At 39.0% G+C, this 27310-nt stretch overlaps 1 protein-coding gene across 1 annotated transcript in view; it reads right to left on the bottom strand.

Annotated features, from left to right (window-relative positions):
• Cntn5 (contactin 5) overlaps nucleotides 1-27310 on the bottom strand; it is a 463340-nt gene that overhangs the window by 275845 nt on the left and 160185 nt on the right. Inside the window, exon 7 of the mRNA XM_036192364.1 lies at nucleotides 8951-9053. Coding sequence (XP_036048257.1) covers nucleotides 8951-9053 — 103 coding nt within the window. The remainder of the gene's footprint in view (nucleotides 1-8950; nucleotides 9054-27310) is intronic.

The raw sequence follows: 27310 nt of genomic DNA on the forward strand, positions 1-27310 counted from the left end.
TTTCACATGTTTCACATGTACTCAGTTTCTCTACTGTGGCAGTTGGTCTAAGAAAGCCCTGGGGAAGTTATGAATGCGGAGTCTGTTAACTATGAGTGTAAGTGTGAGTAATAAGCTGAATGTGTTTCCCCAGAAATGCACAACACATGTAAGTACAAATGAAGCAAAGCATAGACTTTCAAGATAAGCATTCCAGAAAACACCATGAACATCAAGGGAAGTAGCTTCACACATAGGCTGAGCTTGCACATCTTGGTCTAGCCCTCTGTCATTTGTCTACTATCTACAGACTGGTGTCAGGCTAGACTCTGCATTTGTTGGTGTTCAGTAAAACATCATCACTCTTGGGTACAACTTGAAATGAGGATGCATCTTTGATCTCTGCAATTCTGAAACGCCATACTTCACAAAGTAATTTCTTGACTTATATGTACTGATTCCCAGTGAGATCCAAGCATTTATTGATTCCTAGACTTAATAATTGACTCTTCTCCATGGTCTTCAGTCAACCTAATGATTAGGTAATTTGATTTTAGTCTGATAGGCAAATATCACATCAATCAAATTCATTTTTTTAATCTTCAACAGTTGTTTGTGACTAGCATTTCTAAATAGTCTAAATAAATCTCAATCTGTAACTAAAGAAGAAATTCCTTTGGCAGTCACAGACTGTGGGATGCCTCAGGAGCAATCATCAGAACAAAGGAATGCAAGAGTAGTCATTTGAGACAATTTGGCTAATGAGAAAAATAAAACAGAAATTACAGCAAAGCCCAGCTTTATTAATTAATAAGGAGTATCATTTTATTTACAACAGACATACAGAAAGAAAGAAAAGAAAGAAGGAAGGAAGGAAGGGAGGGAGAGAGGAAAGAAAGAAAGAGAGAAAGAAAGAAAGAAAGAAGAAAGAAAGAAAGAAAGAAAGAATGAAAGAATAGAAAGAAAAAAAGGTGCTCCTGGCCCTGGCTATCTAATGGGCATGTAATGGAGTGTAGAAAGTATGATTGTAAACCCTCCTGGAGAGATAAGCAGGAGCTAAGTGGGGCAGGGAGTCAAATGTGTTTTTTCATTTCACTCCCAGGTTTCAGATGAGTGTGGAAATGGCATTATCATTAATTATCTCACAACTGGTTCAAAGCCTTTTGAGCAGCACTGATCTGAATGTGTGTTAATGGCTGCATGAGCAAGATAAGGAACATGTAAAGTTAAAAAAAAATAACTTTACCCATACCACTGTTACCTGACACTGTTGGCTTGCAGGTTTGCCCTGGGAGATAAACTGTGCTGCTTTGTATCATATGGCATTTTTATTAAAGAGCAACCTCAAGCTTGCCCTTGTGCATGGGGGCAGCTAAGCACCACTGACCACATTTTACTCCTTTGCTGGTGGCTATTTGACATATCTAGCCATCTTTCTGTGGGCTGAAAAGGTCACATGGTGAAATAAAAACTGCCAGGAAACTGTAGCTAATGTAAATTGTACATGACACTTTTCAGGGCCAGCATATGTGACCTGCATTTAAAGGTATTTGTTTGACCAAACCAGAAGTAATTATCCAGTCCTGCTGGGAAAGACCAGCCCCATTTCTCACCCTTGAATTCAATACAGTCAACATATTCAGTACTTGTCACAAAGAAGAGCACTTCAGTCATCCAAAAAAGCCAGCACTATAAAGAAGACTGACTCGGACAGGTGAAGTGGTGACATAGATATGTGGTCATATGTGAGTTCTGAAGGTGAGAGATTGGCTCTAAAGAAAAGCACAGGGCATTTAATGAAGAAGTGACATTGGATTTCAGCTTTGAAGTCCGAATGGAAATGGCAGGGTATTTTAAACTGAGGGAATGGGGCTACAGGGTTTCAGATGGGAACAAGAAAGCAAGACTGAGGTACAGGAAGGGAAGGACTGAGTAAGAGAAGGCTTTGAGAGTGTGAAACAGAACAATGGAAACAGTGACACTGTTGAAGTCACCACCTCTTCACACCCTACAAAGTGGGGCCTAGAGTCTGCAAACTACTTGAGTGCGGACAGAAGAGGCACTGACTATGTTCCCTGTGGGCCCCCTCAGCTGATGGAGGGCTTGAGATTGCTGTGAATGTCATCTCAGCAAGATATCCTGTCTGCATCAGCAAAGAAACACCATCTGAGTTTTCCAACATTGTAGGGCAATGTGCTCAGGCCCTGCCTGAGCCGTTCTCCAGATACCTGGGTCCTACAGAGTGTCTATCATATACGACAATTTTATTATATGTGAAATAGTCTCACTAAGCCCAGATTTACCTTGAACCAGTGATCTCCATGACAGAGTCCTGAATTCTGGGGTTATTGACATGTACTACCACACCTAGCTGAGATACCAATTCTAATATTTTGACACACACACATCAACTCTTACTCTTTTAAAGTTCAAATTGTCAGTCTAACAACAACTAACAACTTGAGTGGACCCACAAAATTGAACACTCACAATTGAAAATATCAACAGCATTTAAAAATATTTAACACTATTAGAGAGAGCCTTGAAAGGAAATATTTATTGGGCTCCAAAGGCAGTCTTTTGTCCCTTTATCTACCACTGCCTTTCAAGATTTCTGTGTCCAGTGTTTAAGAGCAGGCACAGGCCATGCCAGATGTTACCCTTTGGCCCCAACTGGGCTGAAGCCTGAGCAAGAAAGGCAAGTTACTCTTTATTTTACTTCTGTACATGCCATCAAGCAGCTTAAAATATTCTCTACAAACACTCATGCACAGAGTTAGCTAATACATTCTGCTTGAGTCTATATTGTTCAACCTTTGATGTAGTGGTTCTCAACCTCAGGGGTCAAACAACCCTTTCACAGGGGTCCCATATCAGATCTCCTGCATATCAGATATTTACATTATGACTCATAACAGTAACAAAATTACAGTTATGAAGTAAGAACACACTAATTTTATGTCTGGGGTCACCACAGCACAAGGAACTGTATTAAAGGGTCGCAGCATTAGGAAGGCTGAGAACCACTGCTTTAATGTACTGTCCAAATGGCATGGAGGTAAACAGCCAGCAAGAAAGACTGTTTAAAGTTTTCATTTTCAAGTCTGTCTTGAATGCCTTTCCTTTTAGTGAACATCACAACTAAATCGTTAGGCGACAAATGGGCATTATTAAATTCTTACAGCAGTCAAGGGGAAGGCCCTTCACTACCTCTCCCTACAGCCCATTTTCTCCATGATGTCTCATTTTGTCAAGAGTTTCTGTATTACACCTAATCTAGCTCTTTAGTTTATTGCCACAGTGCTGGCATTTCACTCCCTCTCTACCTGGTTGAGACTGGAGAATAGCTTGTGAGCAATCTCTTGATAATAGCTTTCCATATGCCCAAAACAGCCTTTTCTTTCCAAATAATTAATCCCTATCTTTTTTTTTTTTTTACACGTTGCTATATTTCCCAAGCCATTACACACCTACATTTCCCCATGGATCATACTGAAGCACTTCCCATTTTTCTTGGAAATACTTTTTGCAGAATTGACCATCACGAAATAGACTCTGTCACAGCCACTTCATAAGTTCTGCGTTCGATATTGTGTAGTTTCATTTTAAAAGCAATTTCTAGGACCAAACTCGCATACACTGCTCTGCCCTGCCACAACAGCCTATAGAGAAACCACCTGAATGTTTTTGGATTTAACTAGAGCTCCTTTTAGAAAAAAAGTTTTAGTTGGTAGGAACCTAAATTCGACTTAACTTCAAAATAAGTAAGTAAACTTTGTTGACATTAACAATGGCAAAGTTTCATAATCTACACATTTATTTTCTTCTAACTTCCTTTAAGAGCATAGAAAATTATGAACTCATTTGTGTGCCATCCCTCATTAATCAGATACTCCATAGAAACTGAACATCTTGAAGGACAGACCATTAAAATGTGAAGATGCTTCTCAAGAAGATTAAACCATCCTCTGTGAGCAAAAGATTATTCTTACAGGCTTTATGCAAAATTCCATAACAAGCACATATTTCTTAGTTTAGCCCATCAGATGTTTATGCCATCCTTTCGTGAGGAAGAGAAAGTTCAACTGAATAAAATCTGCTGGTGTTTAGTCTGTTTTAAAAGTCAAAACATGGAAAATAATGTTTTTAGTAATAAAGGTTGACCATGGTGGGTTAGCTTGGTCAAGGTGTGCAATAAGTTTGTGTATCATGGCTGATACTGGAATCAAGAAGATATGATATCAGAGTCACCTGAACAGAGAAAGGCAGAAAGCTTGGTATTTCCCTGAAAACAAGGTGTACACATTGGAAAAGAGGGCAGTGGCTAGGATGTGCTTCCAGTTGGCACTGAAAGCCTTCAGACATGCATTTAGTACTTTAGTTTTTTCAAGATACTTAACCTACTTGTCTGTATGAAATGAATTATGCATATCCAAGCTCCTGGATTTTGTCTTCTGTTCATTAATGGGTTAATAATTTCCCTTAAGGCAGGAACTACATCAAGATTTGATTCAGATTATAGTAGGATAAAAATGGTGATTTCTGATAGAAAACCTAGACTGTCCCTATATCACCTCAAAAGGTTTAAAACAGTAATTTATATTTGTACTCTTCTATTCTTTAATCCTCAATGCATCACTACAACAAATCTATCTTCTCTCTCTCTCTCTCTCTCTCTCTCTCTCTCTCTTACACACACACACACACACACACACACACACACACACACACACCCTCCTTTGAGCCTTTTTATATCATAAATGTTTCTCTTAGTTACATCCAATCTTCTTACATAGGATAAATATCAACAAAATACACCTTGGGATGGAAAGTAAAGGTTTAATTGTACAAGATAATTATAAAGATCTGCTGTGTAGCGCTTAGCCTATACTTCACAACCATGATGCTTGGTTATCAGATTGGATTTCATGATAAACATCCTTATACAATCAAAATAAGATAGAGAAACAGTAGATCTAAAACAATGGAAAAAGGAACAAATGGAGGCAAAAATAGGTGAGGAAAGGGAAAGTTTTGAGAATGATTCTACATTTGGACAAAAGTAGATGATCATAGAACCATGGATGGAAGTAGAGATTACACAAACATAGGTACATTTTAGGGTATAGCGTATTAATACAAAGTTATTCATGAATAAATGGTTGATTTTAGTGGACTTAGTATGTGTAAGGTAATTTATTCCATCAGCAGTTATTTCCTGAGTACTGTCCACCTAGAGGATATTAGGGGAGGCAACTGATGGGGGGGATGTCTTTTTGTATGCTGTGAAAAAATGCTGCTCTGATTGGTTGATAAATAAAGCTATTTGGCCAGTGGTGAGGGAGAATAGGGTTAGGCAGGACATTCTAACTAGAGAGGAGGGAGGAGAAAGGCAGAACAGAGAGACACTGCCAGCTGCCACCATGAGAAGCAAGATGTAAAAGTACTGGTAAACCACGAGCCATGTGTCAAAGTATAGATTCATAGGAATGGGTTAATTTAAGATGTAAGATCTAGCTAGCGAGAAGCTTGAGCCAATAGGACATACATTTCATAATTAATATAAGCCTCTATTTAAGTTCATTTGGGTCTGAGTGGCTGTGGGATCATGAGGCCATGGGAGGTGGGCAGGCATAGGAAAACTTTCAGCTACAGGCAACACTGATGAGCAAAAGAGGAATTCAGTTACAAGCCCTGCTCTCATGAGGCTTATGTTCTCAACATGGACACTGAGCTAGTCTCTGTTTTCTCTGCCTGCCATTATTTTTCTCCTAAACTTTCTCTGATAATGACATCCTCTGCCTTGCAAGCTGCATTAGTGGGGAATTTCTACTTAGCTTCATGGGAGCCACCAGAGAAGACTATAAGCGATAGAAATCAGTATGTAAATTCATGAGGTTTCCTTTTTGCATGCTTTCGTCCTGGCCAGATGACTCTCTCTCCTCTGCCAAGCCTCTGATATGCTCCCATCTCCAGCTCTTCTATGTTCTGCTGTCATGAGCTTTCTACTCTCTTCCAGGTAATAATGAGTTCTCCCTGCTCCAAGTCTCCAGATGCTCCACTTTGCTTTTCCTTTTTTGCCTTACCTCATTTACATATCTCCAACTTGACCCACTCCTGAGTTCTTTTAAACTGTCTGAGTTGTAATCTGTTTTCCTCTGGGTTCCTGACTGATGAAGACTCATTTATAAGAACAAAAACACAAGTATAAGTAATTCAAAATTCCACTAAGGATGCTGTAGGGGAAAACTCATATAAGTTTTTGGATACAGAGTAGTAAGTATAAGTCATATACAATAGTATATATATGAACCATACATACAAGAATCCAATATAAAGAGTCTCTTTAAGGGAGCAATGAATGGCACCTGCGATGGAAGTAATAGGGAGTGTTCCTGGCCTAGGGAAGAATAAATGCAAGGCCTATGAGACCATGAGACAGCATGGAGTTCCAGGAGTGTCAGTCTGGAATCCAATCGAGAACACTTTATGAGGGACACCTGGATAAAGCACACTATGTACACACAGTGAGAGGCAGAATCTGCCTATGTGACTGGTTAGATGCTGGCCAAAACCAAGTGACAGACACTACAGTTCTAGAGAAGTGTCCAGCAGGGCCTCCTGCACCAGGAAAGCAGTCAGCAGGTCAACAATTACTCTGACAGTCATTTAAAACTGCAGTATTCATGTTGGGAGTGACATCCTGCTTCTTGAAATGCTAGGGAAAATTTCAAACAGGTCAAGATATCCCTTTAAGTAATTTTATTTTTATGTGGTGAGTTTTAAGTACTAGGATATTTCCTCATAATGATTTCCCCTCCAATCACCACAATTCATAGAGTATCAAGCACACATCAGAGAGAGAGAGACAGAGACAGAGAGAGAGAGAGACAGGGAGAGAGACAGAAAGACCTCCTTCATGGAGGAAGTATGTCTTTAAAAAACAACAACAACAACAAACACCCTCTCCCTTTCAAGTTATTTATTTTGGTGAGTGGAAACAAGGAAAGCATAGAAAGTTGAAGGAAATAAAGATTTGACAATATGAATAACTTGAACTGTTGAGTCTCACCTAAAAGGAGGGAGAGGGCAAGCATTAATTTGCTAAGCATATTTCAAGCCTCCCCCAAACAAGCACATATGACTTATTTAAATAACTTGCCTGGGGAAAGGCTTTGTGTTGTTTCTTCTCTATAAATTGAGTTTTCTCATTTGTTTTAGAATATGACCCCTTTTTGTTTTAGCTTTAGTACAAGTTTTGGCATTTAAGAATTATTTAACTGCAGGATATACTAAAGCCTTTGAAATCCCATTGGAATATATTATTTTTCCATTTGTCAAGATTAGGAGTTTGACTTTGGCTGCTCCCAGGCAAACAACAGCAACACTGGAGTTTAAAGGTATCATCCTGCCTCATGCACTTAACTAATTCTTTTGGCTTTGGAAGACTTTCTGGGGCATCCAATCACATGACCACATACTTCTCACATGTATTCCCCTCCTTAAATTATATCTCCATTGTGGAATTATTTGCTTATAACAGTGGGCTATATGGACTTTCATTTAATTTTTTTTTTGTTTACCGTGATCTTAGACGTAAGTGGAACTGCATAGATATGTTATCACAATCTCTCTTGAAAGTATAACACATATTGCTAAGAATATTTCTCCATAAACCTCTAGCTGAATCTCTGTTATTTACTATTATTTCCACCCTCTGTGGGCTAATCCTACTGTGATTCAGAAGTTTGCACATTTATGAAACATGTTTTATATTTATGTAATACTGTGGGTGTTAGTTTAGCACAACTGGAGTGAAATGACTAGAAACTCTGAAAGAGATGCATTTATACAAATTATAATTATAGCTCTTGAAGGGACCCTGAGGTTTTGCCATTCTAAAAATAATAACACTGTGTTTGAAACAAATCAGAATACTATAATCAAACATCATCAGAAGTACATTCCTGCTACACATGCTAGTACCCACACTATAGATATCATTGACAAGCAGCTATACAGCACAGATTTTAAACTTCAGAACCAGGGTCACTCAGTCTAGCCAGCCTTAGGATGTGTCCTCAATCATTGTGTATTTGGAGAATGTTGTGGATTGTACACATTAACATTAACAACTTTGTTATCAGCTACAATTTCAGGGAGATAATGAAAGAGGTCAATCCCTGTACCTAAGTCTCTTACAGTATATGTCTCCAGAAGGTGTGCATATGTCTGTATGTTTGTATATGTACAGATATGCATGAATGTGCATGTAGTTGTCAGAAGACAAACTCAGGTGGTTGCTCAAACACTATCTACTTTTTAGTGAGACAGCCTCTCACCATCCTGGAGTTTGTCAAGTAGTCCAGGGAGGCTGGTTATAGCACCCCATGGGACCTACCTGTCTGTCTCCTAGGTGCTGCATTAGTAAGAGTGTACATGGGTTCTGATGACCACACTCTGCTTCTTACTCTTGTACAGCAAGGGCTTCATAGAGGAGTCCCCCTTAGCTCCCTTAAACTCTTGTTTCCTTTGTGGTTTTAGGGACAAGTCCTGTACTACTAGGCAAGCATTCTGCCACTGAGCTGCATCCCTTATAGTCTCTCGACATCCAAATCCTGCATATGAGTAGCAGATAGTACTTTGTCCTTTCCCTCTCCTGCCAAAGGAAATAGAAGGACAATGCTAAGATTTTCACATCAGTGGACAGTGGGTTGGAAAGCTTTCCTATAACCTAGACATGCTTCCCTGATGTTAAACCAACAGGTCCCCAAGGACTGCTGTGCATAGAGATGACTTAGCAGCTTAAGGGACCTGGCTACTTGTCAATTCCCAACCTCCCTTCTTCTAAAAACACTATAATCATCATGGGGCTTCTGGCAAAGTGAAACCTAGCACAGTAAGTGATCCGTTCATCTGAGTCATGTTTTAATAAACAATCGTGTCTAATTATAGAATAATATGTACTTACTTGCCAAGTGCAAAGCATTCCATCTTAATAGTTGTTCCCTTAGCAGCTGTAACCATGAAAGGAAAATGGACCTCAATTTTCGGCTCATATTCTCCCATCACACCTGGGAAATAAAGAATAGTCTTTAAGCGTGAAATGAATGTCACAATTTTCTTTCCAGTCTTGGAGATATTACATAGAAAATCACTATAGTTTGGTAGTTGATGAATGTTGTGTTGGATGACTACTAAATTTTTTGGTATGTTGGAATAAAAAGCATACTTAGATTCAGTCATCATGGTGAGATGCTTATATTCCTTTAAGAATGGGGTTCTCCGGGGGGGGGGGGGGGGGAGAATCTGTGATTGGCATGTAAAATGAAGAAAAAAGCCTTAATAAATAAATAATGGGGTTCTCTGTCTGCTCTCTACATAGACAGTATCAAAAGCTTTAATCAACATCGAGAGTTTAGACACTTAATTTTTAATGGTTTATTTAAAATTTATGTGTATGTGTGCCTATATGTTGCAGATGTGTATAGGTGCCCATGGAGACTAGCAGAGGGGATTGGATTCCCTAAAGTAGGAGTTCTAAGGTACTGTGAGGTGCCCAACATAGGCGCCAATGACTAGATTTGTCTCCTCTGCCTGAGAGCATCGAGCGCTCTTATCCACTGAGTCCCAGCTACTGTTTTCTTTTTTTAAAAATGCATGGATATGAATATGGTAAATAATTGTACTTTTTAACTGAGAATATGTTAGAATTTATATTTTGGCATGTATATTAATATTTATTTAATAATCCATGTGTTCTTATTTTTCATTTAATTTTTTATTTATGTGTATTATGCAAGTATGTGTATGTGCATGCCGGTGCTCATGGAGGCCAGAAGAGGGTGTTGGGTCCTCTAGAGCTGGAGTTCCAGGCAGTCATGACCTGCTCAACATGAGTGCTGGAAACTGAACTCAGGTCCTCTGGAAGAGCAGCCTGCATTGTTAAACACTGAGTCATTTCTCCTAACCTATTAACTAGTATTTTTAATGATCTATAACTTGCAAATAATTTTGCTAAGAATTATGGAAGTTATAAAGATTAATTAGTCATGTACTTTGCTCTCAAGCATTCAATAAAGATATCTTTAAAGAGGAAACCAGTGTAAAATCAAGTAAATGGGAAAGGCTATACATCAAAATGACAGGAAGTGACAAGTTCAATGAATGAGGTATATCCAAAGAATTAGGTGCACTGAAATATTTGAGCAAGTGGGAAAAGAGGAGATAACTTAAAACCCCTTCAAAGGAACCAAGCTAGAGAAGAACCACCAGGGATGGAGTGACCAGTTTTCCTTGTCTGTCAGTTTGTGATGGAGAGTAATGGGCAATTCTGGAAATACAAACAAGTAATGGGCAATTCTGGAAATACAAACCAGAATCAAAGGACAGAGGGCACCAGTTCTCTGACCAGATGACATAGACACTGAGATGTATACACATACTGGAGTTTGAGCAGAGGCAGTCCAGTATTCTTAGATTCTCAGTATTTTTAGAAGCAAAGAGCCAAATTTCCACAATAATGGAGGCAGAGGAGGCACAGTAAATGTGCAAAACTAAGAAAGGAACAAACTGGTGAAACTCACACACAGTGCAGTACAAGGAATAACTCTGACTGCCAGAAACAACACTGAAGTTTCCAGGTTGGGGTGGATAAAAAGAAAAGAAGGCAGATAAGTTGATGGATATCAGTTTACAGCCCATTGGTAGAATTTGTGGACCCACAATGCCCTGGGATTGACATCCACACCACACACATGAAATGAGTTTGGAAGTATTAAGTTTATTAAGAGAACACACAGAAATAAGTTTTAGACTACACAATCCACATAAGAAATGAAGGAATAGACCTGCACAGTTGAGAAGCACCAAGTATCACCATTTAGAGGTGGCATTGGACATCATAAGATTGTTATGGCTTTTGCCAATGAAAAAATCAGTGCACTAGCTATGGACTGGAGGATTCTGGGCTGTTGGCCTCGGGTAGCCTTGGGACTAGTTTTCTTTTGAACATAATGTTCAGGAGCTGTGTGCAAAGCACCAGAGGAATCCCTGCAGACTCAGCCAGGCTCTGTTGCAAGGGAGCTCAGTGTGTTTGATGGTGTTAGTGTTGATGCACCTGTATGCTTTTAGGCTTTTGTGTGTATGACTTTGCATGAATTTTTGTGTATGTTTGCAAATGAGAAGAGAGAGGAAGAGACCAGGATGGTTTTAAAATAACATAAGAAATGGAGATAAGACACATGGGAGAGTTTTTCCAGGGAAGGTAAATCTTTAATGTGTTTGTTATAAGGCATTTAAGACAAAACTTGAAGGGGAAATATGTATAATTTTAGCAAGGAAATATGAGAGACTTTAAGATGATCATTGCACTTTTGTATTAGTTTGCAAATGAGTTAACACAGAGAAATTACTCAACTCTTTCATCACAGAGAGTCTACTGACAATCAGCCCATTACCTCCCAGAGCCTAGTGACCTTCCCTTCCATTCTTCTAAACTTGTAAACTGAAGGATGGAAGGGAACTACAGTAACATCATGTCTACTCCAAAAGGTGCACTCTGACAACTGCTGTCTGCTCCCATGTGTGCTGCGTGCAGGAGCCTGATGAACATCATGAGTGGAATGGTTCACACACTGGTATCACTCCAGAGTTATTTGAGTGCTCGCTCTCTCTCTCTCTCTCTCTCTCTCTCTCTCTCTCTCTCTCTCTCTCTCTCAGTAGTGCTCTCTTATTCTGCTTTTCTGAGTATCTTTCCTCCCCCCACTAATAAACCTTCTTCCTTTTGTGTCCTCCCCAGACTCCCCCTTTCTACCCTGCTTCTTGTAGGCATTTTGGTAGCAGGATCTGGTGTAGTCGGCTGAGTGTACCCAATGCTGTAATGTTTCTCCTCAAAGTCCTGCTTGTAAGTGCCCTATCAGGACTTCTAGACATCCTCACTTCTACCTCTGCTCAAATGACATCATCGTCTTCAAAGTTAGTTTCTTAAAACAGATTCTTCAGGTTTATTTTCCTTGCTATTTATTTGATTGTTCTTCTGTACCTCATTTATTATGATGCAAATTCAATCTAAAGTCTTTAGTTTTAAAAATCCCTGTGAGCTCTGAGAGTGTCAGAATATTGTAGAAAAGTGGAACAAGTCAATCCCAAATCAAAAAGTAGTTCTTTGTAGTTACTTCTAGAAGATTCTACAAAGAAAGCTCAGAAGAAAGGTATCTGGATCTCCAGTAATTTATTTTGGTGTTCTTTCCTAGCCTAAGTGAATATTCCCTTTAGAACACAATTTTAAATTAACACAGCATACTCATTTTATTAAAACAGCTAAAATAAAACTACATATTAACACAAAATGAAGAAGTATAAATAAGAGGTTTTAAATTCCAATACCTGAGCTGAGCTGCACTGTAAGCTGTAGGACTGTTCTTGCCAACTTTACTCCAAGAGCAATCATACTGGGTACACAGAATAGTACTTCATTTATGCTATACTCTTTGACAGTTGATTAAATTTAGCAATTAAGTTCTAGTTTACATTTCATGGGGTAAATAGCCACCACTGTTTAGTGAAGTCATGGTTTTATTGTCTCAATTCACATGTAGTTTAAATACTAAATTCTTATGTGGAACAGGATTTGATGCAGGAAGGATCAAGGAATAGGCTTAAGAGACACAAGGTTGAAGATGAAAGTGTCTGGACTGATTTCTTCAGCAAGGTGGCTTTCTGATCACCCCTGGTTGTGGCTATTGCCTAAGATTCCCCTGTTGTATGCCGTGTGTGTGTGTGTGTGTGTGTGTGTGTTTTCCCATACCTGTCCTTCTTGACTTACTCAACAGCCCTACTTTAGAATTACATGCCATTAAGACAACTTCAAATTGCCCCAGTTCCTAATAAATGGATGCCCTCCAGCTGAGAGGCCATTACTCTCATTCAGAGTCTTTATGGTTGTTGATTTCCTTCTTTATTGTGATTGCTCTTAGAGAGCCAGGGCACATTTCCCTAAGTTGACTGCAATTCAGAGCATATTACTGAACAGAAAGGTGATGCTGTCAGAAAATCTGCACAACTTATTAAAATTTAGAATAGAGGATCCAACTCTAAGCCTAGTGAAGAACTTAGGAGGTGCTCTGAACTCCATTCTGAGTGGTTTGTTTGGGTGCCTTGATGCACATTCATGGGATCAGAGTGTAGAGACTAACATTCATGAATGAATTCAACATGTACTACAAACATCAGTGACTTATCCTCATACTAGGGCTATCCAGAGAGGTGTGCTACCAAACTGAGTTTTTTGTGACTTGCTAGGGATATCTCTATAATAACAGGTGCTGCATATTTCAGTACGCCCTTCTAACACTCACAGTAATACTCATTTCTAGGACACTGGAGTCATGTCTAGTATACTTACAAAGTTTGGCTAAGAAAATGAGATGGGAAAACTCAGTAAATATTTTTCTTATGTGAAAATGATGGATATTTATATTATTATTTACAATATCTCTTTTGACCATATTCAGTATGTTTTTATCTTTCAAGAACAGCTATTTTTTCTCAGCAATTCTTTGGGAAAAGGGGAATACTACATCTCTAACTGAATGAGTTGTAAAGGAGGCAACATATTTCTATACAGTTTCTGCCTTCTGGTTATTATTATTCTGGTATTAACTTGCTTTTAACATCTGGCTCAAGCTTGTCCAATCAGATTAGCTTATTGTCTTTTTCATCATACAGATTAATTCCTAGAAGGGTAACTGTGGTGGAGAGTCTTCAAAGAGAGAGAAAAGAGAACCTATCTAAGTCTTTGCTCTTTGTTGGTATCTGATGTTCCCTAGACCTTCACTCCATGGAAGGAAGTATTCTGCTATTGATGCAAAACAGCACACTCTAGATGGAATTAGTTAATATATACATAGACAGAAGGAACTACTGGTAGCCTGCCACCTATCATTTCTGTTCAAGGTCTAGTGCTCTGCCCTTCTCTCCTCTAAATAAAGTGAACAGAATGCTTTAGTGAATTCGCTCTTAAGTTTTAATCGCAACAAGGTCTGACCAATGCATTACATGCAAGACAACTGATGGTGACTCAATCTCAGGTTCTATCCCTCCTCAATATTATTCTGAACTCACTATAATCAACACAGGATCCTAGACAAAAAACAAACCACCAAACAAAAAACAACGAGGTAGAAGTGATAAGAACCTGTTAAAGTGAGATAATAGATTTGCTCTCTTTTAAAGCATTTTAAATTTTACTAGAGAATTTAAATTCTAATTATATAGAAGACTCAAGACATATAAACACTATTATGGGAGAGAAAGTGCATAGCTATGAAGGCTTAGGTAGACTACAATGAGAGAGGAGAGAAAGGAGAGATGCCGAATAGACAAATATGAAAAATACTTGAATTGGGTTGAGACAGTTATCTTGGAGTTAGATGACCTTATAGATGGAAGTTTAATGATGATGTTGTAGAAGAGACAATTTTAGTAAAGGTATAGAAGTTAGATTATCTCTGTGGCTTATTGTGGGCATTTAATTTTATTACAAAGATTATGGATAGGCAGAATTAACATAGTAAAAATGGTGATCTTACCAAAAGCAATCTACAGATTCAACGCAATTTCCATCAAATTACCAACACAATTCTTCACAGATCTGGAAAGAATAATACTCAACTTCATATGGAAAAACAAAAAAAACCAGGATAGCCAAAAGAATCCTGTACAATAAAACATCCTCTGGAGGCATCAGGATCCCCAACCTCAAGCTCTACTATAGAGATACAGTAATAAAAACAGCTTGGTACTGGCATAAAAACTGACATGTGGACCAATGGAATCAAATTGAAGACCCTGACATTAATCCACACACCTACGAACATATAATTTTTGGCAAAGAAGCCAAAACTGTATAATGGAAAAAAGAAAGAATCTTCAACAAATGGTGCTGGCATAACTGGATGACAATGTGTACAAGGCTGCAAATAGATCCATATCTGTCACTGTGAACAAACTTAAGTCCAAGTGGATCAAAGACCTCAACATAAATCCAGTTACTCTGAACTTGATAGAAGAGAAAGTAGAAAGTAGTCTTGAATGCATTGGCACAGGAGATCACTTCCTAAATATAATACCAGTAGCACAGACACTGAGAGAAACAATCAATCAATGGGACCTGTTGAAACTGAGAAGCTTCTGTAGAGCAAAGGACACGGTCAACAAGACAAAGCGACAGCCTACAGAATGGGAAAAGGTCTTCACCAACCCCACATCTGACAGAGGGCTGATATCCAGAATATATAAAGAACTCCAGAAATTAGATATCAAAATGCCCAACAGTCCAATTAAGAAATGGTCTATAGAACTAAACAGAGAATTCTCCACAGAGGAAGTTCAAATGGCTGAAAGACATTTAAGGAATTGCTCAATATCCCTAATTATCTGAGAAATGCAAATCAAAACGACTCTGAGATACCACCTTACACCTGTCAGAATGGCTAAGATCAAAAATCACTGAAGACAGCTTATGCTGGAGAGGATGTGGAGCAAGGGGAACTCTCCTCTACCGCTGGTGGGAATGCAAGCTTGTAGAGCCACTTTGTAAATCAATATGGCGCTTCCTTAGAAAACTGAGAATCCATCTCCCCCAAGATCCAGCTATAGCACTCTTGGACATATACCCAAGGAATGCTCAATCAGACCACAAGGGCATTTGTTCAGCTATGTTCATAACAACATTGTTTGTAATAGCCAGAACCTGGAAACAACCTAGATGCCCTTCAACTGAAGAATGTATAAAGAAAATATGGTACATATACACAATGGAGTACTACTCAGCAGAGAAAAACAATAACATCATGAGGTTTGCAGGCAAATGGATGGATCTAGAAAAAATCATCCTGAGTGAGGTAACCCAGACTCAGAAAGACAAACATGGTATGTACTCACTCATAGTAGGATACTGGATGTAAAACAAAGATGACTAGACTGCTATTCACAACTCCAGGGAGGCTACCTAGAAAACAGGACCCTAAGAAAGACACAGGGATTGCCCAATGACAGAGGAATGGATGAAATCTACATGAACAACCTGGATGAGAGCGTGGGTAATGAAGGGCAAGGTTCAAGGAAAAGAGAGCTTAGGGGAGCAGGATCAAGAATAGAAAGGGAGAACAAGGAATAACAGACCATGATAAATGAAGACCACATGAGAACAGGAAGAAGCAAAGTGCTAGAGAGGTCCCCAGAAATCCACAATGATACCTCCACTGTAGACTACTAGCAATGGTCGAGAGAAAACCTGAACTGACCTAGTCTGGTGATTGATTGGCCAAACACCCTAACTGTTGTGCTGGAACTTTCATGCAATAACTGATGGAAGTGGATGCAGAGATCCTTGGCCAGGCCCTAGGTGGAGCTCTAGGAGTCCAATTGTCGAGAAAGAGGAGGAATTGTAAGAGTGAGAGTTGTTGAGACCAAGATTGGAAAAAGCACAGGGACAAATAGCCAAATGAATGGAAACACATGAATTATGAACTAAAAGCTGAGGAGCTCCCAACTGGATCAGGCCCTCTGGATAAATTGAATAGCTTGAACTGTTTAGGAGACACCCATCAGTGGGACCTGGACCCATCCTTAGTGCGTGAGCTGTCTGTTTTGGAACCTTGGGCTTATGCAGGGACACTTTGCTCAGCCCGGGAGGAGGGGACTGGACATGCCTGACTGAATCTACCAGGTTGAGCTGAATCCCCAGGGGAGTCTTTGCCCTGGAAGGGATGGGAATTGGTGGGGTCTGGGGGGTAGGCGGGGGCGGGGGCGGGATGGGGGAGAACAGAGGAACCCATGGCTGATATGTTTTGCTTATTAGCATTTAAAAATTTTAATTTAATAAAGCACTATGTAATCTAAAAAAAAAAAAAAAATGAGTTGAGGCCAGGCAGTGGTGGTGCATGCCTTTAATCCCAGCACTTGGGAGGCAAAGGCAGGCGGATCTTCAAAGCGGGGTTCCAGGAAAGGCACAATGCTATACAGAGAAGCCCTGTTTCAAAACAAACATACAAAAATAAATGAGTTGAAATTGGTTAATATCTGTGCAATCCGTAAGAAATGTATGTAATAGCAGACTTCCCTACTTTATATTTTTTATCATACTTGAAATTCTGTACAGATTTCAATTTTAATTATTTTTGTTATTATCTTGAGGAGACCAAAGAAAAATAGAGTCATTGTGTTACATGAGCCCCTGGTGATATTAGTCTAAACCTAGAACCGTAGGAAATCACAATAATAAAATGACACAAATGAAAAAGAAAATCAGCTACTAAAAATTGCACATTACATCTAAACATATGTGCTGTGTGTGACACTTGCTACAGCACCCGTCATATCATCACATAGTTCATGTCACCACGCTTTAAACTTCTGGTCTCTGAGACCCTGACAATGCTGAAATATCTAGGTAATCACACAGATGATCAGGATCCCAGTTTTCTCATATAGAATGATAATGCTAATGCTCCTGTGAGTTTAGAAATTTAGCATTATGTTCAGAAATACATATTTTTATACAGCAGTGGGTATTTTGTTATTTACTGTTTTCTGAAAGATATAGAAGCCATAATATATGCAAGTTTTAGTTATTTAGAAAAGTGTTCTGAAGTATCATATTTTCAGTCTCCTAATGAGCTGCATGTAGATAGGAACTCCTCAAACTTGGGTGGACAGGCAGCGTAGGGCTTTCTCTCTTCAAAGGTGTATACAGTCCTGAATTACACTTCCTTGCTGTGCATCATTGTTAAGTCTACTAAGAGGGGAAGGACTTCCAGACAGGAGGAAATAATGACATGAGCTATCAATAGATACATGCACCATTGCAGGTACTGTTTATATGGGAGAAAACCACAGGATTTTTAGTCATTGGGAGAAAGTATCTCTACCACTGCTATACATGCTCTGAAAAAAAAAAAAAAAAAACAAAAAAAACCCAAACACATTTATTTTTCCTCTTACATATCAAAATGATTTTAGTAAGGAGCCCACTTCATGCTGTAATTGTTTTCCTCTGGTCACTGAATTTTAAAAATTATTTTTCTATTATTCTAACCATTATGATTCAGAAAAGTATTTCAATCTCTCTCCATCATCAACTGAATGCTTATTCCATATACATCAGGAATTCATAAAATTATTTATAAATATGAAACTTAAAAAAGAAACTTTTATTTCCCCTGGGCATATAAGTTCCCCATTACATTAAAGCAATATACCAGAAAATCCAAACTTTTAAAATGTCACCATGGAGCTAGTGAGGCCGCTGAGCAATCAAAGGCACTTACCACCCAGGCCTGGAGACCCGCTCATAATTCCCAGAACACATGTGAAAGTGGAAGAGGAGAACAGATTCCACAAATCTGTCCTTTCTGCACATATGCACAGTGAAACATACACAAACAAATAAGAAAAATAAAAACTGTTGTGTACTGAGTAAATAAACGGAAAGAAAGTGGCACCGTTAGGTTGAATATAAGGTCAAATGAGATATTATTGGAGTAGTTCTCCTTAGAAGATGGTGAACATGGCCTCCATTTTAATGTTTCTATGCATACAAGTATAAGTTCTCCATAAATATATTAATGTAACAAAATGTAATTAGTTTACAAACATGTCACTTAGCACTTTTATAGGAGATTTTGTGAGGTAACTCCTCTGGGCTTTGTAAAACATGTGCGTGTATTCAAGTCTTTCTGGCTGTCGGAATTGGAATACTTTCAATATATAAAAAGAGAAAAAAATTGTAGGTGCACAAACACTTGTCTTTATTAGGTGCCACCAGGACTTACAGAACTAAAGCTGAACACAAGGGACTGAATGTTAATGAGAAATCTTTGGTTACAGAGGCTCTCCCCTCCCCTCCCCTCTCCTCCCCTCTCTTCTCCTCCCCTCCCGTTCCCTGGAACTTTTGGTGACAGAGACCTTCCCCTCCTGTTCCCTCCCCTCCTCTACCTCTCCTCTCCTTAGCTTCCGTGGAAGCTTTGGTTACAGAGGCCCTTCTCTTCCCTCCCCTTCCTTGGAACCTTTGATTATAGAGGCCCTCTTCTCTTCTCCACTTCCCTGGAACTTTTGGTGACAGAGACCCACCACTGCCTCACTAGAAACATTAGAACATTAGGAAAGTGGCTTTTATGATACAGAAGAGACTTAATCAGAATAAAATAGGAATTCCAATTGATATTTTAATGCTCAAGTCATTAAATACAAAATGAGACCTCTAAATATCCGACAGGAGAATCCCAACATAGTCAGAGTTGGTTAGCTGCTGCTATGAATTAACCAAAGACCATGGCTTTTGTGTAATTTTCTAGAACTTTATGTCATCTGGAATATTTTGCCATTAAAGGGAGAATGCCTTATGCTTATGATGGGTTTACTGAATATAACATACAACTTAGTCATACACTGTCATATCCACAGCCATTCAATGAAAAACCGAACACAATAGTGACACAAGAAGAGAAGAGCACAAGCGTCCAGGCCAACCTGAGTCATAAGGAAGTGGTGTCTGAGAACTCATCACTGGCAAGAGAGCGAGGACTGGGCAAGACATCTGGCCAGATGAAAGCTGTAGATTTATACCTGCACTGCATGGCTGCAGCAGAAATAATGTCGACAAGCAGAACCATCTGCTGCTTGCTGTGACTCCTGGAACCATGTTGACTCAACTGCCTTCCACCACAGACTTACAAATTCCTGGCATGTCACAGACCCTGGCCATGGCATCTATAAAAAGTTCATTGTCTTATGAACACAGAAAGTATCTTGAGCAGCTGTCCTTGGTAACTACATAGAACATTATTTTCCATCACTTTATTACTTTCTATTTCTGAGTTTTTATCTTTGAATAAAATGTTCCTTCCAGAGAGTCTTCTTATGCAGAGCTATCTACAAATCCAAACAGCAACCCTGCAATGCCAAGAGGTATTCAATATCCTGGAGGAGTTTCTGCTGCCAGCTTGGTTGATCAGCTGCTTGACAAAAAACATTAGGAGAAATGTGACAAATAAATGACTTTAAACTATTGTTGAAAGTTTATTTTAACTTCCTTCTGCATGAATTGTTTTCTCAAGGCAGTCTGTTAAGAATGTCATCTTTCCTGCTGTTAGTACTCACATGTAAGGTCTTTTGCACACCATCCACCATTGGTTCTGTAAACATCTCACCATGAATTTTACTTTACAATTGATTTCAATGAGTATATGCTTGATACTGTGCACAGGAGCAATGTTTCCAGAGAGGATTTTATGACCACAGCCTCCTCTCAGGACTTTATGTGCACAAAAGTCAATGCACATAAAGAAACTGAAGACATGCTAAAAACCAATGCTTTGGTTAGTATATTTGAGGAGATTGTTATTTTGATCTTGCAAAACAGCACAATAAGCAGTTGTTTCCCTACTCTGAAGTGAGAGAAATGTGTGTTGTAAAGTTTGGGTAACTGCATCAGCATTGCTGAGCCATTGAAAACAGCCACAGGGCTCAACCTGAAGGCTCCAGTGGATGTGAAACCACTTCCCCTCTTGTGTCTCTGTTGCTCCTGAGGAAGAGTTCTTGTTTGTGAAGCAAACAGAATTCATCCTCAGTTTTGTATACAATCACGTTCTTCTTCAAACCATGCTTTTATGGAAAATAATTTCCCAAGTCATTGCTCAACACCCCTTTTAGCCTTTTCTTTTCTTTTTTTCTTTTTCTTTTTTTTTTTTTTTTTAGCTTGTCCCAATTCCTTTGTGATACCCACAGACCCAAAGAAAACTCTCTCTCTTCCAATGATCCCAGTGGTTAAACTAGGCTGGAAGGTGACCTTTATCCTTCTTTCTGATCTCCATTCATATTTCTTCTCAGTTCTGTTGCAGCCCATCTTCTGTATTTCCTTTGCCCATTGCACTTTGATGACGAAGACCAAGGTTCCATTAGTCCTTTCTTGCCACCCCTTTCAGTCTTCCCTTCTAGCCAATAGCCCTTTGTGACACTTGCTGGCCTTCAGAAACACTCTCCACCAGGAAGCCCACAACCAGCACACTTGGCTATGACTCAGAGCAGAAAACAGCAACCAACAAAGGGAACACACATTAGACAAAGAGGAGACTGAATATCTACCCCAAGAAACATTTAGTCCATATCCCAGTGCAAAAGCACAGACATGAACAGAAGAGACAATATGTGACCTCCAGAAGCCTGATACCCTATTGCAGTACTTCTCAACTTTCCTTACTCTGTGACCCTTTAATAGAGTTCTTCTAGTTCTGGTGAGCCCAACTGAAAATTATTTTCATTGCTATTTCATAACTTCAATTTGGCTACTGTTATGAATTATAATGTAAATATGTGATATGCAGGATATCTTATATGTGACCCCTGTGAAAGGGTCATTCACCTCACCAAAGGGTTGTGACCCACAGGTTGAGAACCACTGCCCTATTGCAATAGGCCTGCGCAAACACTTGACTTATGAGGTGCCTCAAGGACTTGCAGAAATATGGCTTTCACACGAGAAGCCTTGTTTAGTTACACGGGCCTCCCTTGGAAGCTCACCTCTATGGTCATTTCTGCTTAGTGGTGCTTTGCAAGTCTCACACTGGTCCCAGCCATTGTTTTTTCCAATTTCTTGAGCTGGTTTTGCAACTCTGTCCTCTTGTGTGTGGTTATTTTCTCTATTGTGTGAACTATCCCACTCAGCTTTCAAAATCAGACTGAAATTTTATTACTCATCTGGAGGACTAATTTCACTCTCTTCTTTGTTTTCACAACTGGCAGATCAAACAATTATTTTATTGCCTAGCTCATTGCATTTTAATGATGTTTACTTGTCTATTTTCTTGGTTTCTTTGTGTTTTCTAGCAATAAGGTAATAAAGTTTCTTTTTCTTTGTACCTGAAATGCTTGAATATAGATTTATTAACTTCTCTCTGGTTATATATCACTGCATGTACCCTTCTGTAGAACACAGTCTCCCATTGAATACTTAATTTCATTTTTTAATTAAAATTTTAGTCTTTGATGATTGGTTCTGTGAGGCATTTTCTTTGCTTTGCAAGTGTTTTTAGTGTTTGTATGCATAGATCTTTCTTTTTATTCCCAAGGGCATAATGTAGTTCTAGCCTTCACTGCCTTTGTCTTTGTGGCTGCTGTGATTGGCATCTGCTCTTTGCTGCCTTCTCTTCTAGCCCCATTCTATATTATGAGCCCATATTAATCATTGGTATTGTTTTTCCATCCTTTATTTTCTTTCTGAAAAGCCAGTGATGTCTCATGGGATTATTGATGGAATTAGAGTTTGTTATTTTGTCATTTACAGCTTTAAAGATCTTTTGTGGAGTGAACCCTTCAACTTTAGTTTTCATTTGACCATTATAAGTCCATTTGATCTGGTCAGTCTTTCTGTCCTTGTTCATTTATTTGTTATATTGGTATGCTAATGTATTTACCCAGATACCCCAAATACCATTAGCAAGGCTGAGCCTACTAACTCCACTCCTCTCTAGACTATTTCCTATAGCCCAGCCCACAGGAATGGTCCAGCCCATAAGCTATGTCAGAATCTATGACTTACATGTTTCTTCTCTACTTCGTTATTCATTACTTAATGTTTAACCATTTCACATTTTGTTTCTAAAATGATGCATAATCCTTGAAGGACTAAGGTCACATTTTAAACTTAGTAAATTCTGTTTGTGAAGTGCTATTGTGAACCAAATGACTAGAGCTCATTACTGAAAATAAAAGTAGCCTACTATGATGAAGAATTCTTTAAAAGTATTGGAGAAAGTAACATTACTTAAGACTATGAAGATACCACGAAACTTTTAGGATTTTCCCCCAATAATCAAAGAGTCTTATAAATTTGAATATGTTTGGAAAAGATTTTGTTTTTGTTTTTGTTTTTCAAGACAGGGTTTCTCTATGTAGCTTTGCGCCTTTCCTGGAACTCGTTTTGGAGACCAGGCTGGCCTCGAACTCACAGAGATCTGCCTGGCTCTGCCTCCCGAGTGCTGGGATTACAGGCATGTGCCACCACCACCCGGCTCTGGAAGAGATTTTTGAATTAACTAGTTTTGAATTCTGTATAGATATAGTCTGATGGATATGATAACACTTTTTAAAAAATTAAAAATAGGTTAACCCATTAATATATCATATTTCTGTTTAACTTTTTGTCATTAAGGATTCTTACCTGAGGTGTTGACACAGACGGACACAATTCTTGTCTTAATCTCATGCAGAGGGGTTAATCCCATTGAAGTATGGTTTTTACTTGACTTGGCAAAATATATCATTTGGACTAAATCAATCAGTTTCCTCACTATCCATTGTTGCACATATTAGGTAGTATTGAGCCAAAATATGAGCAAAAGTAATTTGACCATGGAAAGATAATTATCAAATATAACTATATTAAGAAACAATTACAGCTAGGAGCTGGTATTTATTAGGCTTTAAAACACATGAATTTGGGGGTCTGGGAAGATACTGCTATAATAAAATACTTGCATTGCAAGCATGAGAAACTGAGTTTGAGCCAACTCACATAAAATGTTGAACATTGGGATCTATGCTTGTATCCAAGTGCTAAGAAAGCAATATCAGGAAGGTCCTTGGTGCTGGCCAGGTAGCCTAGTCTGTTTGACAAGATTCAACTCAATGACAGATTATGTCTCAAAAATAGGAGGACAGAGCTTGAGGATCAACACTGGAGGCTCTTCTCTGGCCACACATACACCCCCCATCCCCACCCCCACAAAGCACACACATAAATGTGTTTCTTTTATGTAGAAAAGAATTTTCCCAGTGCACTGCCAACAGAGAGAATTGCAGGGTGGAGAGTGGGTCACAAAGATGCGGTAATGGAACAAGGGGAAATGAAGAGAGGGAAGATGGAGATGTATTCTTCCTTTGCACATTGTCCTTGTTTTGGTAGGTACCAAGATGGTTAAGGTAGTTTCCAAAGTGCCTCCTGTTCCTGGTGGTAGCTGTTATAAGTATTTATTGCCTATATACTATTGTCTTGAATATCAGATTCATAACTCTAAAAAGCTTTTGGACCTCTCTGTTATTTACTTAATTTCCATGCTGCCCTACTCCAGCCTGGCAAATCTGTTGGTTTTATAGGCTTAAGTGGGCTAAGTAAAATTAAGTTTTAAGAATGTAAGCAATTTGATGACAAATTCAAATATAATCTAGAGTCTTACTTCTTCCATTCCTTTCTATTGTTCATATTTAGACTTCTGAATGAGTTTTGAAGGTTATAAGCCATATTTTTCTTATTTGTAAGTTAGCTTTTTCTAAGACTTATTGAAGTCTATAATGATAATTACAAGACTACATGACATTTGATGTCAGGTACCAATCTTTGTGGCATAATCAAAGGTGACATAATAATGGAAATAGCACTGGATCCTTGTGAGGATTTTGTTTAAAGATAAATCTTTTGGATACCAGTTATATCCTCAATAACCCCTGAACAGCCCTGCCTATTGTCATCCTGTCTCTGAGGAAATTAACTCAAGGAAGTCGAAGTTTTTCTTGAAGAATGTAGGTGATTATTAAAGGCTTGAGCCAGGATTCCAGTGTCTTTCACAGACCCAAAAGTAGCCTCAGACAAGTGGGAGGAAGCTTTTGTTGTTGTGGGTTTCTTCTGTTGCATATTCCATTTTCCCCACCCACTTCCTTCTTAGGGGCCTCTGCATATGCTTTTACCTCCTGGAATGCAGGTCACCTCAGCGCAGTCAACAAGCCCTTTGTTTTCTTTCCATTCTTCTTTTAAACATCCCCCCACTTGTGCAAATCTTCCTGATAGCCAAGAAGAGTTTAGGTCCTATATCTGTCTCTCCGGAACATAGGATTCCTGGCTATTTTAACTTTTTTCACATTGCAACTTGGCTTTATCAGGACCATCCTTTCATTGTGTTTTCTGCCAGACTACAAGTTTGTTGACAGTTTACTGGTATGCTATAGTTAATGTCCCAGCATGAAATAAAACATAAGGTATAGTAGGTTCTTTGTAATTATAATTATTCTAAGTTTAACATCAATTTCCATCAATATAGACAGTTGTAAGAATCAAGATACCCAGGTTTAAAGAGAACTGGAAACATGGCCTTTAATGACCCAGCAGTGGGATAACAACCAGTGATGGTTTTCTCTAACTACATACAACACACATCTTCACACAGGGCCACACTGGTGCATCTCCTCTGGTCATCTTCACACTTCCACCTCGATTTCTATTTCAACAAGTTCTTTTTCTCCCAGAGAGTGTTTCAGTAAGAGTTAAAACCATGAGATAAACTAAACATCAGCACACTAAAGGGAAAATTATCGATCTCTAATTCTCTTGACAGAATCTCTCTTGTAAAAACAAAATGCTCATTCTCTGTAATGACTGTTTACTCAGTGGACTTTCAGCTTGAGTGGTGCATTATGTCACAGGGAGGGAAGGTTTGTGGGCACTCTTGAGTTCCACTACGATTGCCTGAGGGCTCATTTCTGAGTTTACAATCTCTAAATTGTCCTTACTATGTTTTCCCTTGCTAGTTTTCTTTCTTTAACTCTGAATTTCAGATTACCTGAAGGCTTCTTGAGACTATGCCTTTCATTTGAATGAAAGCAAAATGAGAAAGCCCCAGGCAGTGGTTTGTGAGTGAGGAGGCCGCTGTTCAGGAAGCAAGTGCCTGTTGCCATCTGCACAGTTCATACTGCAGATTTGTCATCATCATGGTGGTGGCTACAGAATATCTCTTCATATCAACGTTCATTACTTATCAAACCATCATGTGATGAAAATATTCATTAAGAATCAGTATATCCTTCGTTTTTCTTTCATAGTTAATTTATAAGTAGTACATTTTACAAGGAAGCCTACATGCGAAGAAAAATCATGTCATGATATTAAGCAGACCTTACTAATTATAAAAGAAATTAGACTTTGTATTCTCTTGACAGATATTCTGACAGATAATTAACACACTGAGGAGCAGGCAACCTCACATTCTCTAAAGATGAATACTGCCATTCCTAAAGAACAGTATAACCCCATTTTCCTTATGTGGGTTACTTCTTATACTTTGCCTTATTTCATGAGTTTTATAGATTCATATTCTTGCTAAATGTAAAAGAATAGACACTGTAACTTGTGTTCCAAGGAAATCAGGAAGAAGCGCATACTGAGGACTTCTGCAGGGTCTTCTGTAAGCATGCCCTGAATATCTCATGCCAGGTGGACCAGAGAGGGGACGGTTCAGTGGTAAAATGCTTGCTGCCAAAGGATGTGAATGAAAAAGAAATAAAAAGAAAGGAAAAGACATGACTGCTCCTAGGTATGGTGGAGGAGAAAGTTGTAGATATGTGGGAGAGCATACTCAGAGGCAGGGACATCTGGGAGAGTCCAGAGTGGATATGACCAGGCTGAGCTGAGTTATGTGGGGAGAGGGGGATGAGAAGGGAGATGGGACAGAGGGGAACCAGGTGCAGTAGCCAGGAAGCCAAAAGTACAAGAGGGTAGGGGTAAGGAAAACGTCTGAATTATATAGGGAAGAACCTCGGGGGGCGGGGGGATGGCAGCCCAGCTCCTGGACTGGAGAGTTCAGGGTAGAGGGCAGGATATGCTGCAATTCCTACCTTGTAAGAGGTAGGGACTGAGGGGTCCTGGGAGAGCGTGGCAGCCAGGTTTGCTTTGATATATTAAACAGGCACTTCAGCGGTTTGTCCTGGGTTTGAAAGTTAGCAATATGAAGACCCAAGTACCATTTCATGTTTATAATGCCAGTACTGTGCAGGGGAAGGACACAGGAGGCTACTGAGACACTGCTATCCAGCTTGTTGTTGGTTTTGGCTCTTTCTGGATGCTCGCCACTCAGCTCTCAAATAAATCACACATGAAAACTTATTCTTAATTATAAAGAATGCCCAGTTTTAGAGTAGCTTTTCTTAACTTAAATTATCCCTTCTACATTTTACTTCTAGGCCTTTTCCATTTCTGACTCTGTAATCTTGCATTCTTACTCCAGGGCTGGCTGTGTAGCTGGGTGACTGGCCCCTGATGTCCTCCTCCTCTGCCCATTTTTTCTTCTTTTCCTCTTTCCAGATTCCTTCTTTCCTTTATTCTCTCTGCCTGCCAGCCCCACCTATCCTTTCTTCTTCCTTGCTATTGGCCATTCAGTTCTTTATTAGAACATCAGGTGTTTTATATAGGTACAGTAACACAGCTTCACAGAGTTAAGCAAATGCAATATAAACGAAAGCAACACATATTAAAATAATATTCTACCACACAGCTAGTCCAACA

Source organism: Onychomys torridus, chromosome 7, assembly GCF_903995425.1.
Source record: "Onychomys torridus chromosome 7, mOncTor1.1, whole genome shotgun sequence".
NCBI lineage: Eukaryota > Metazoa > Chordata > Mammalia > Rodentia > Cricetidae > Onychomys > Onychomys torridus.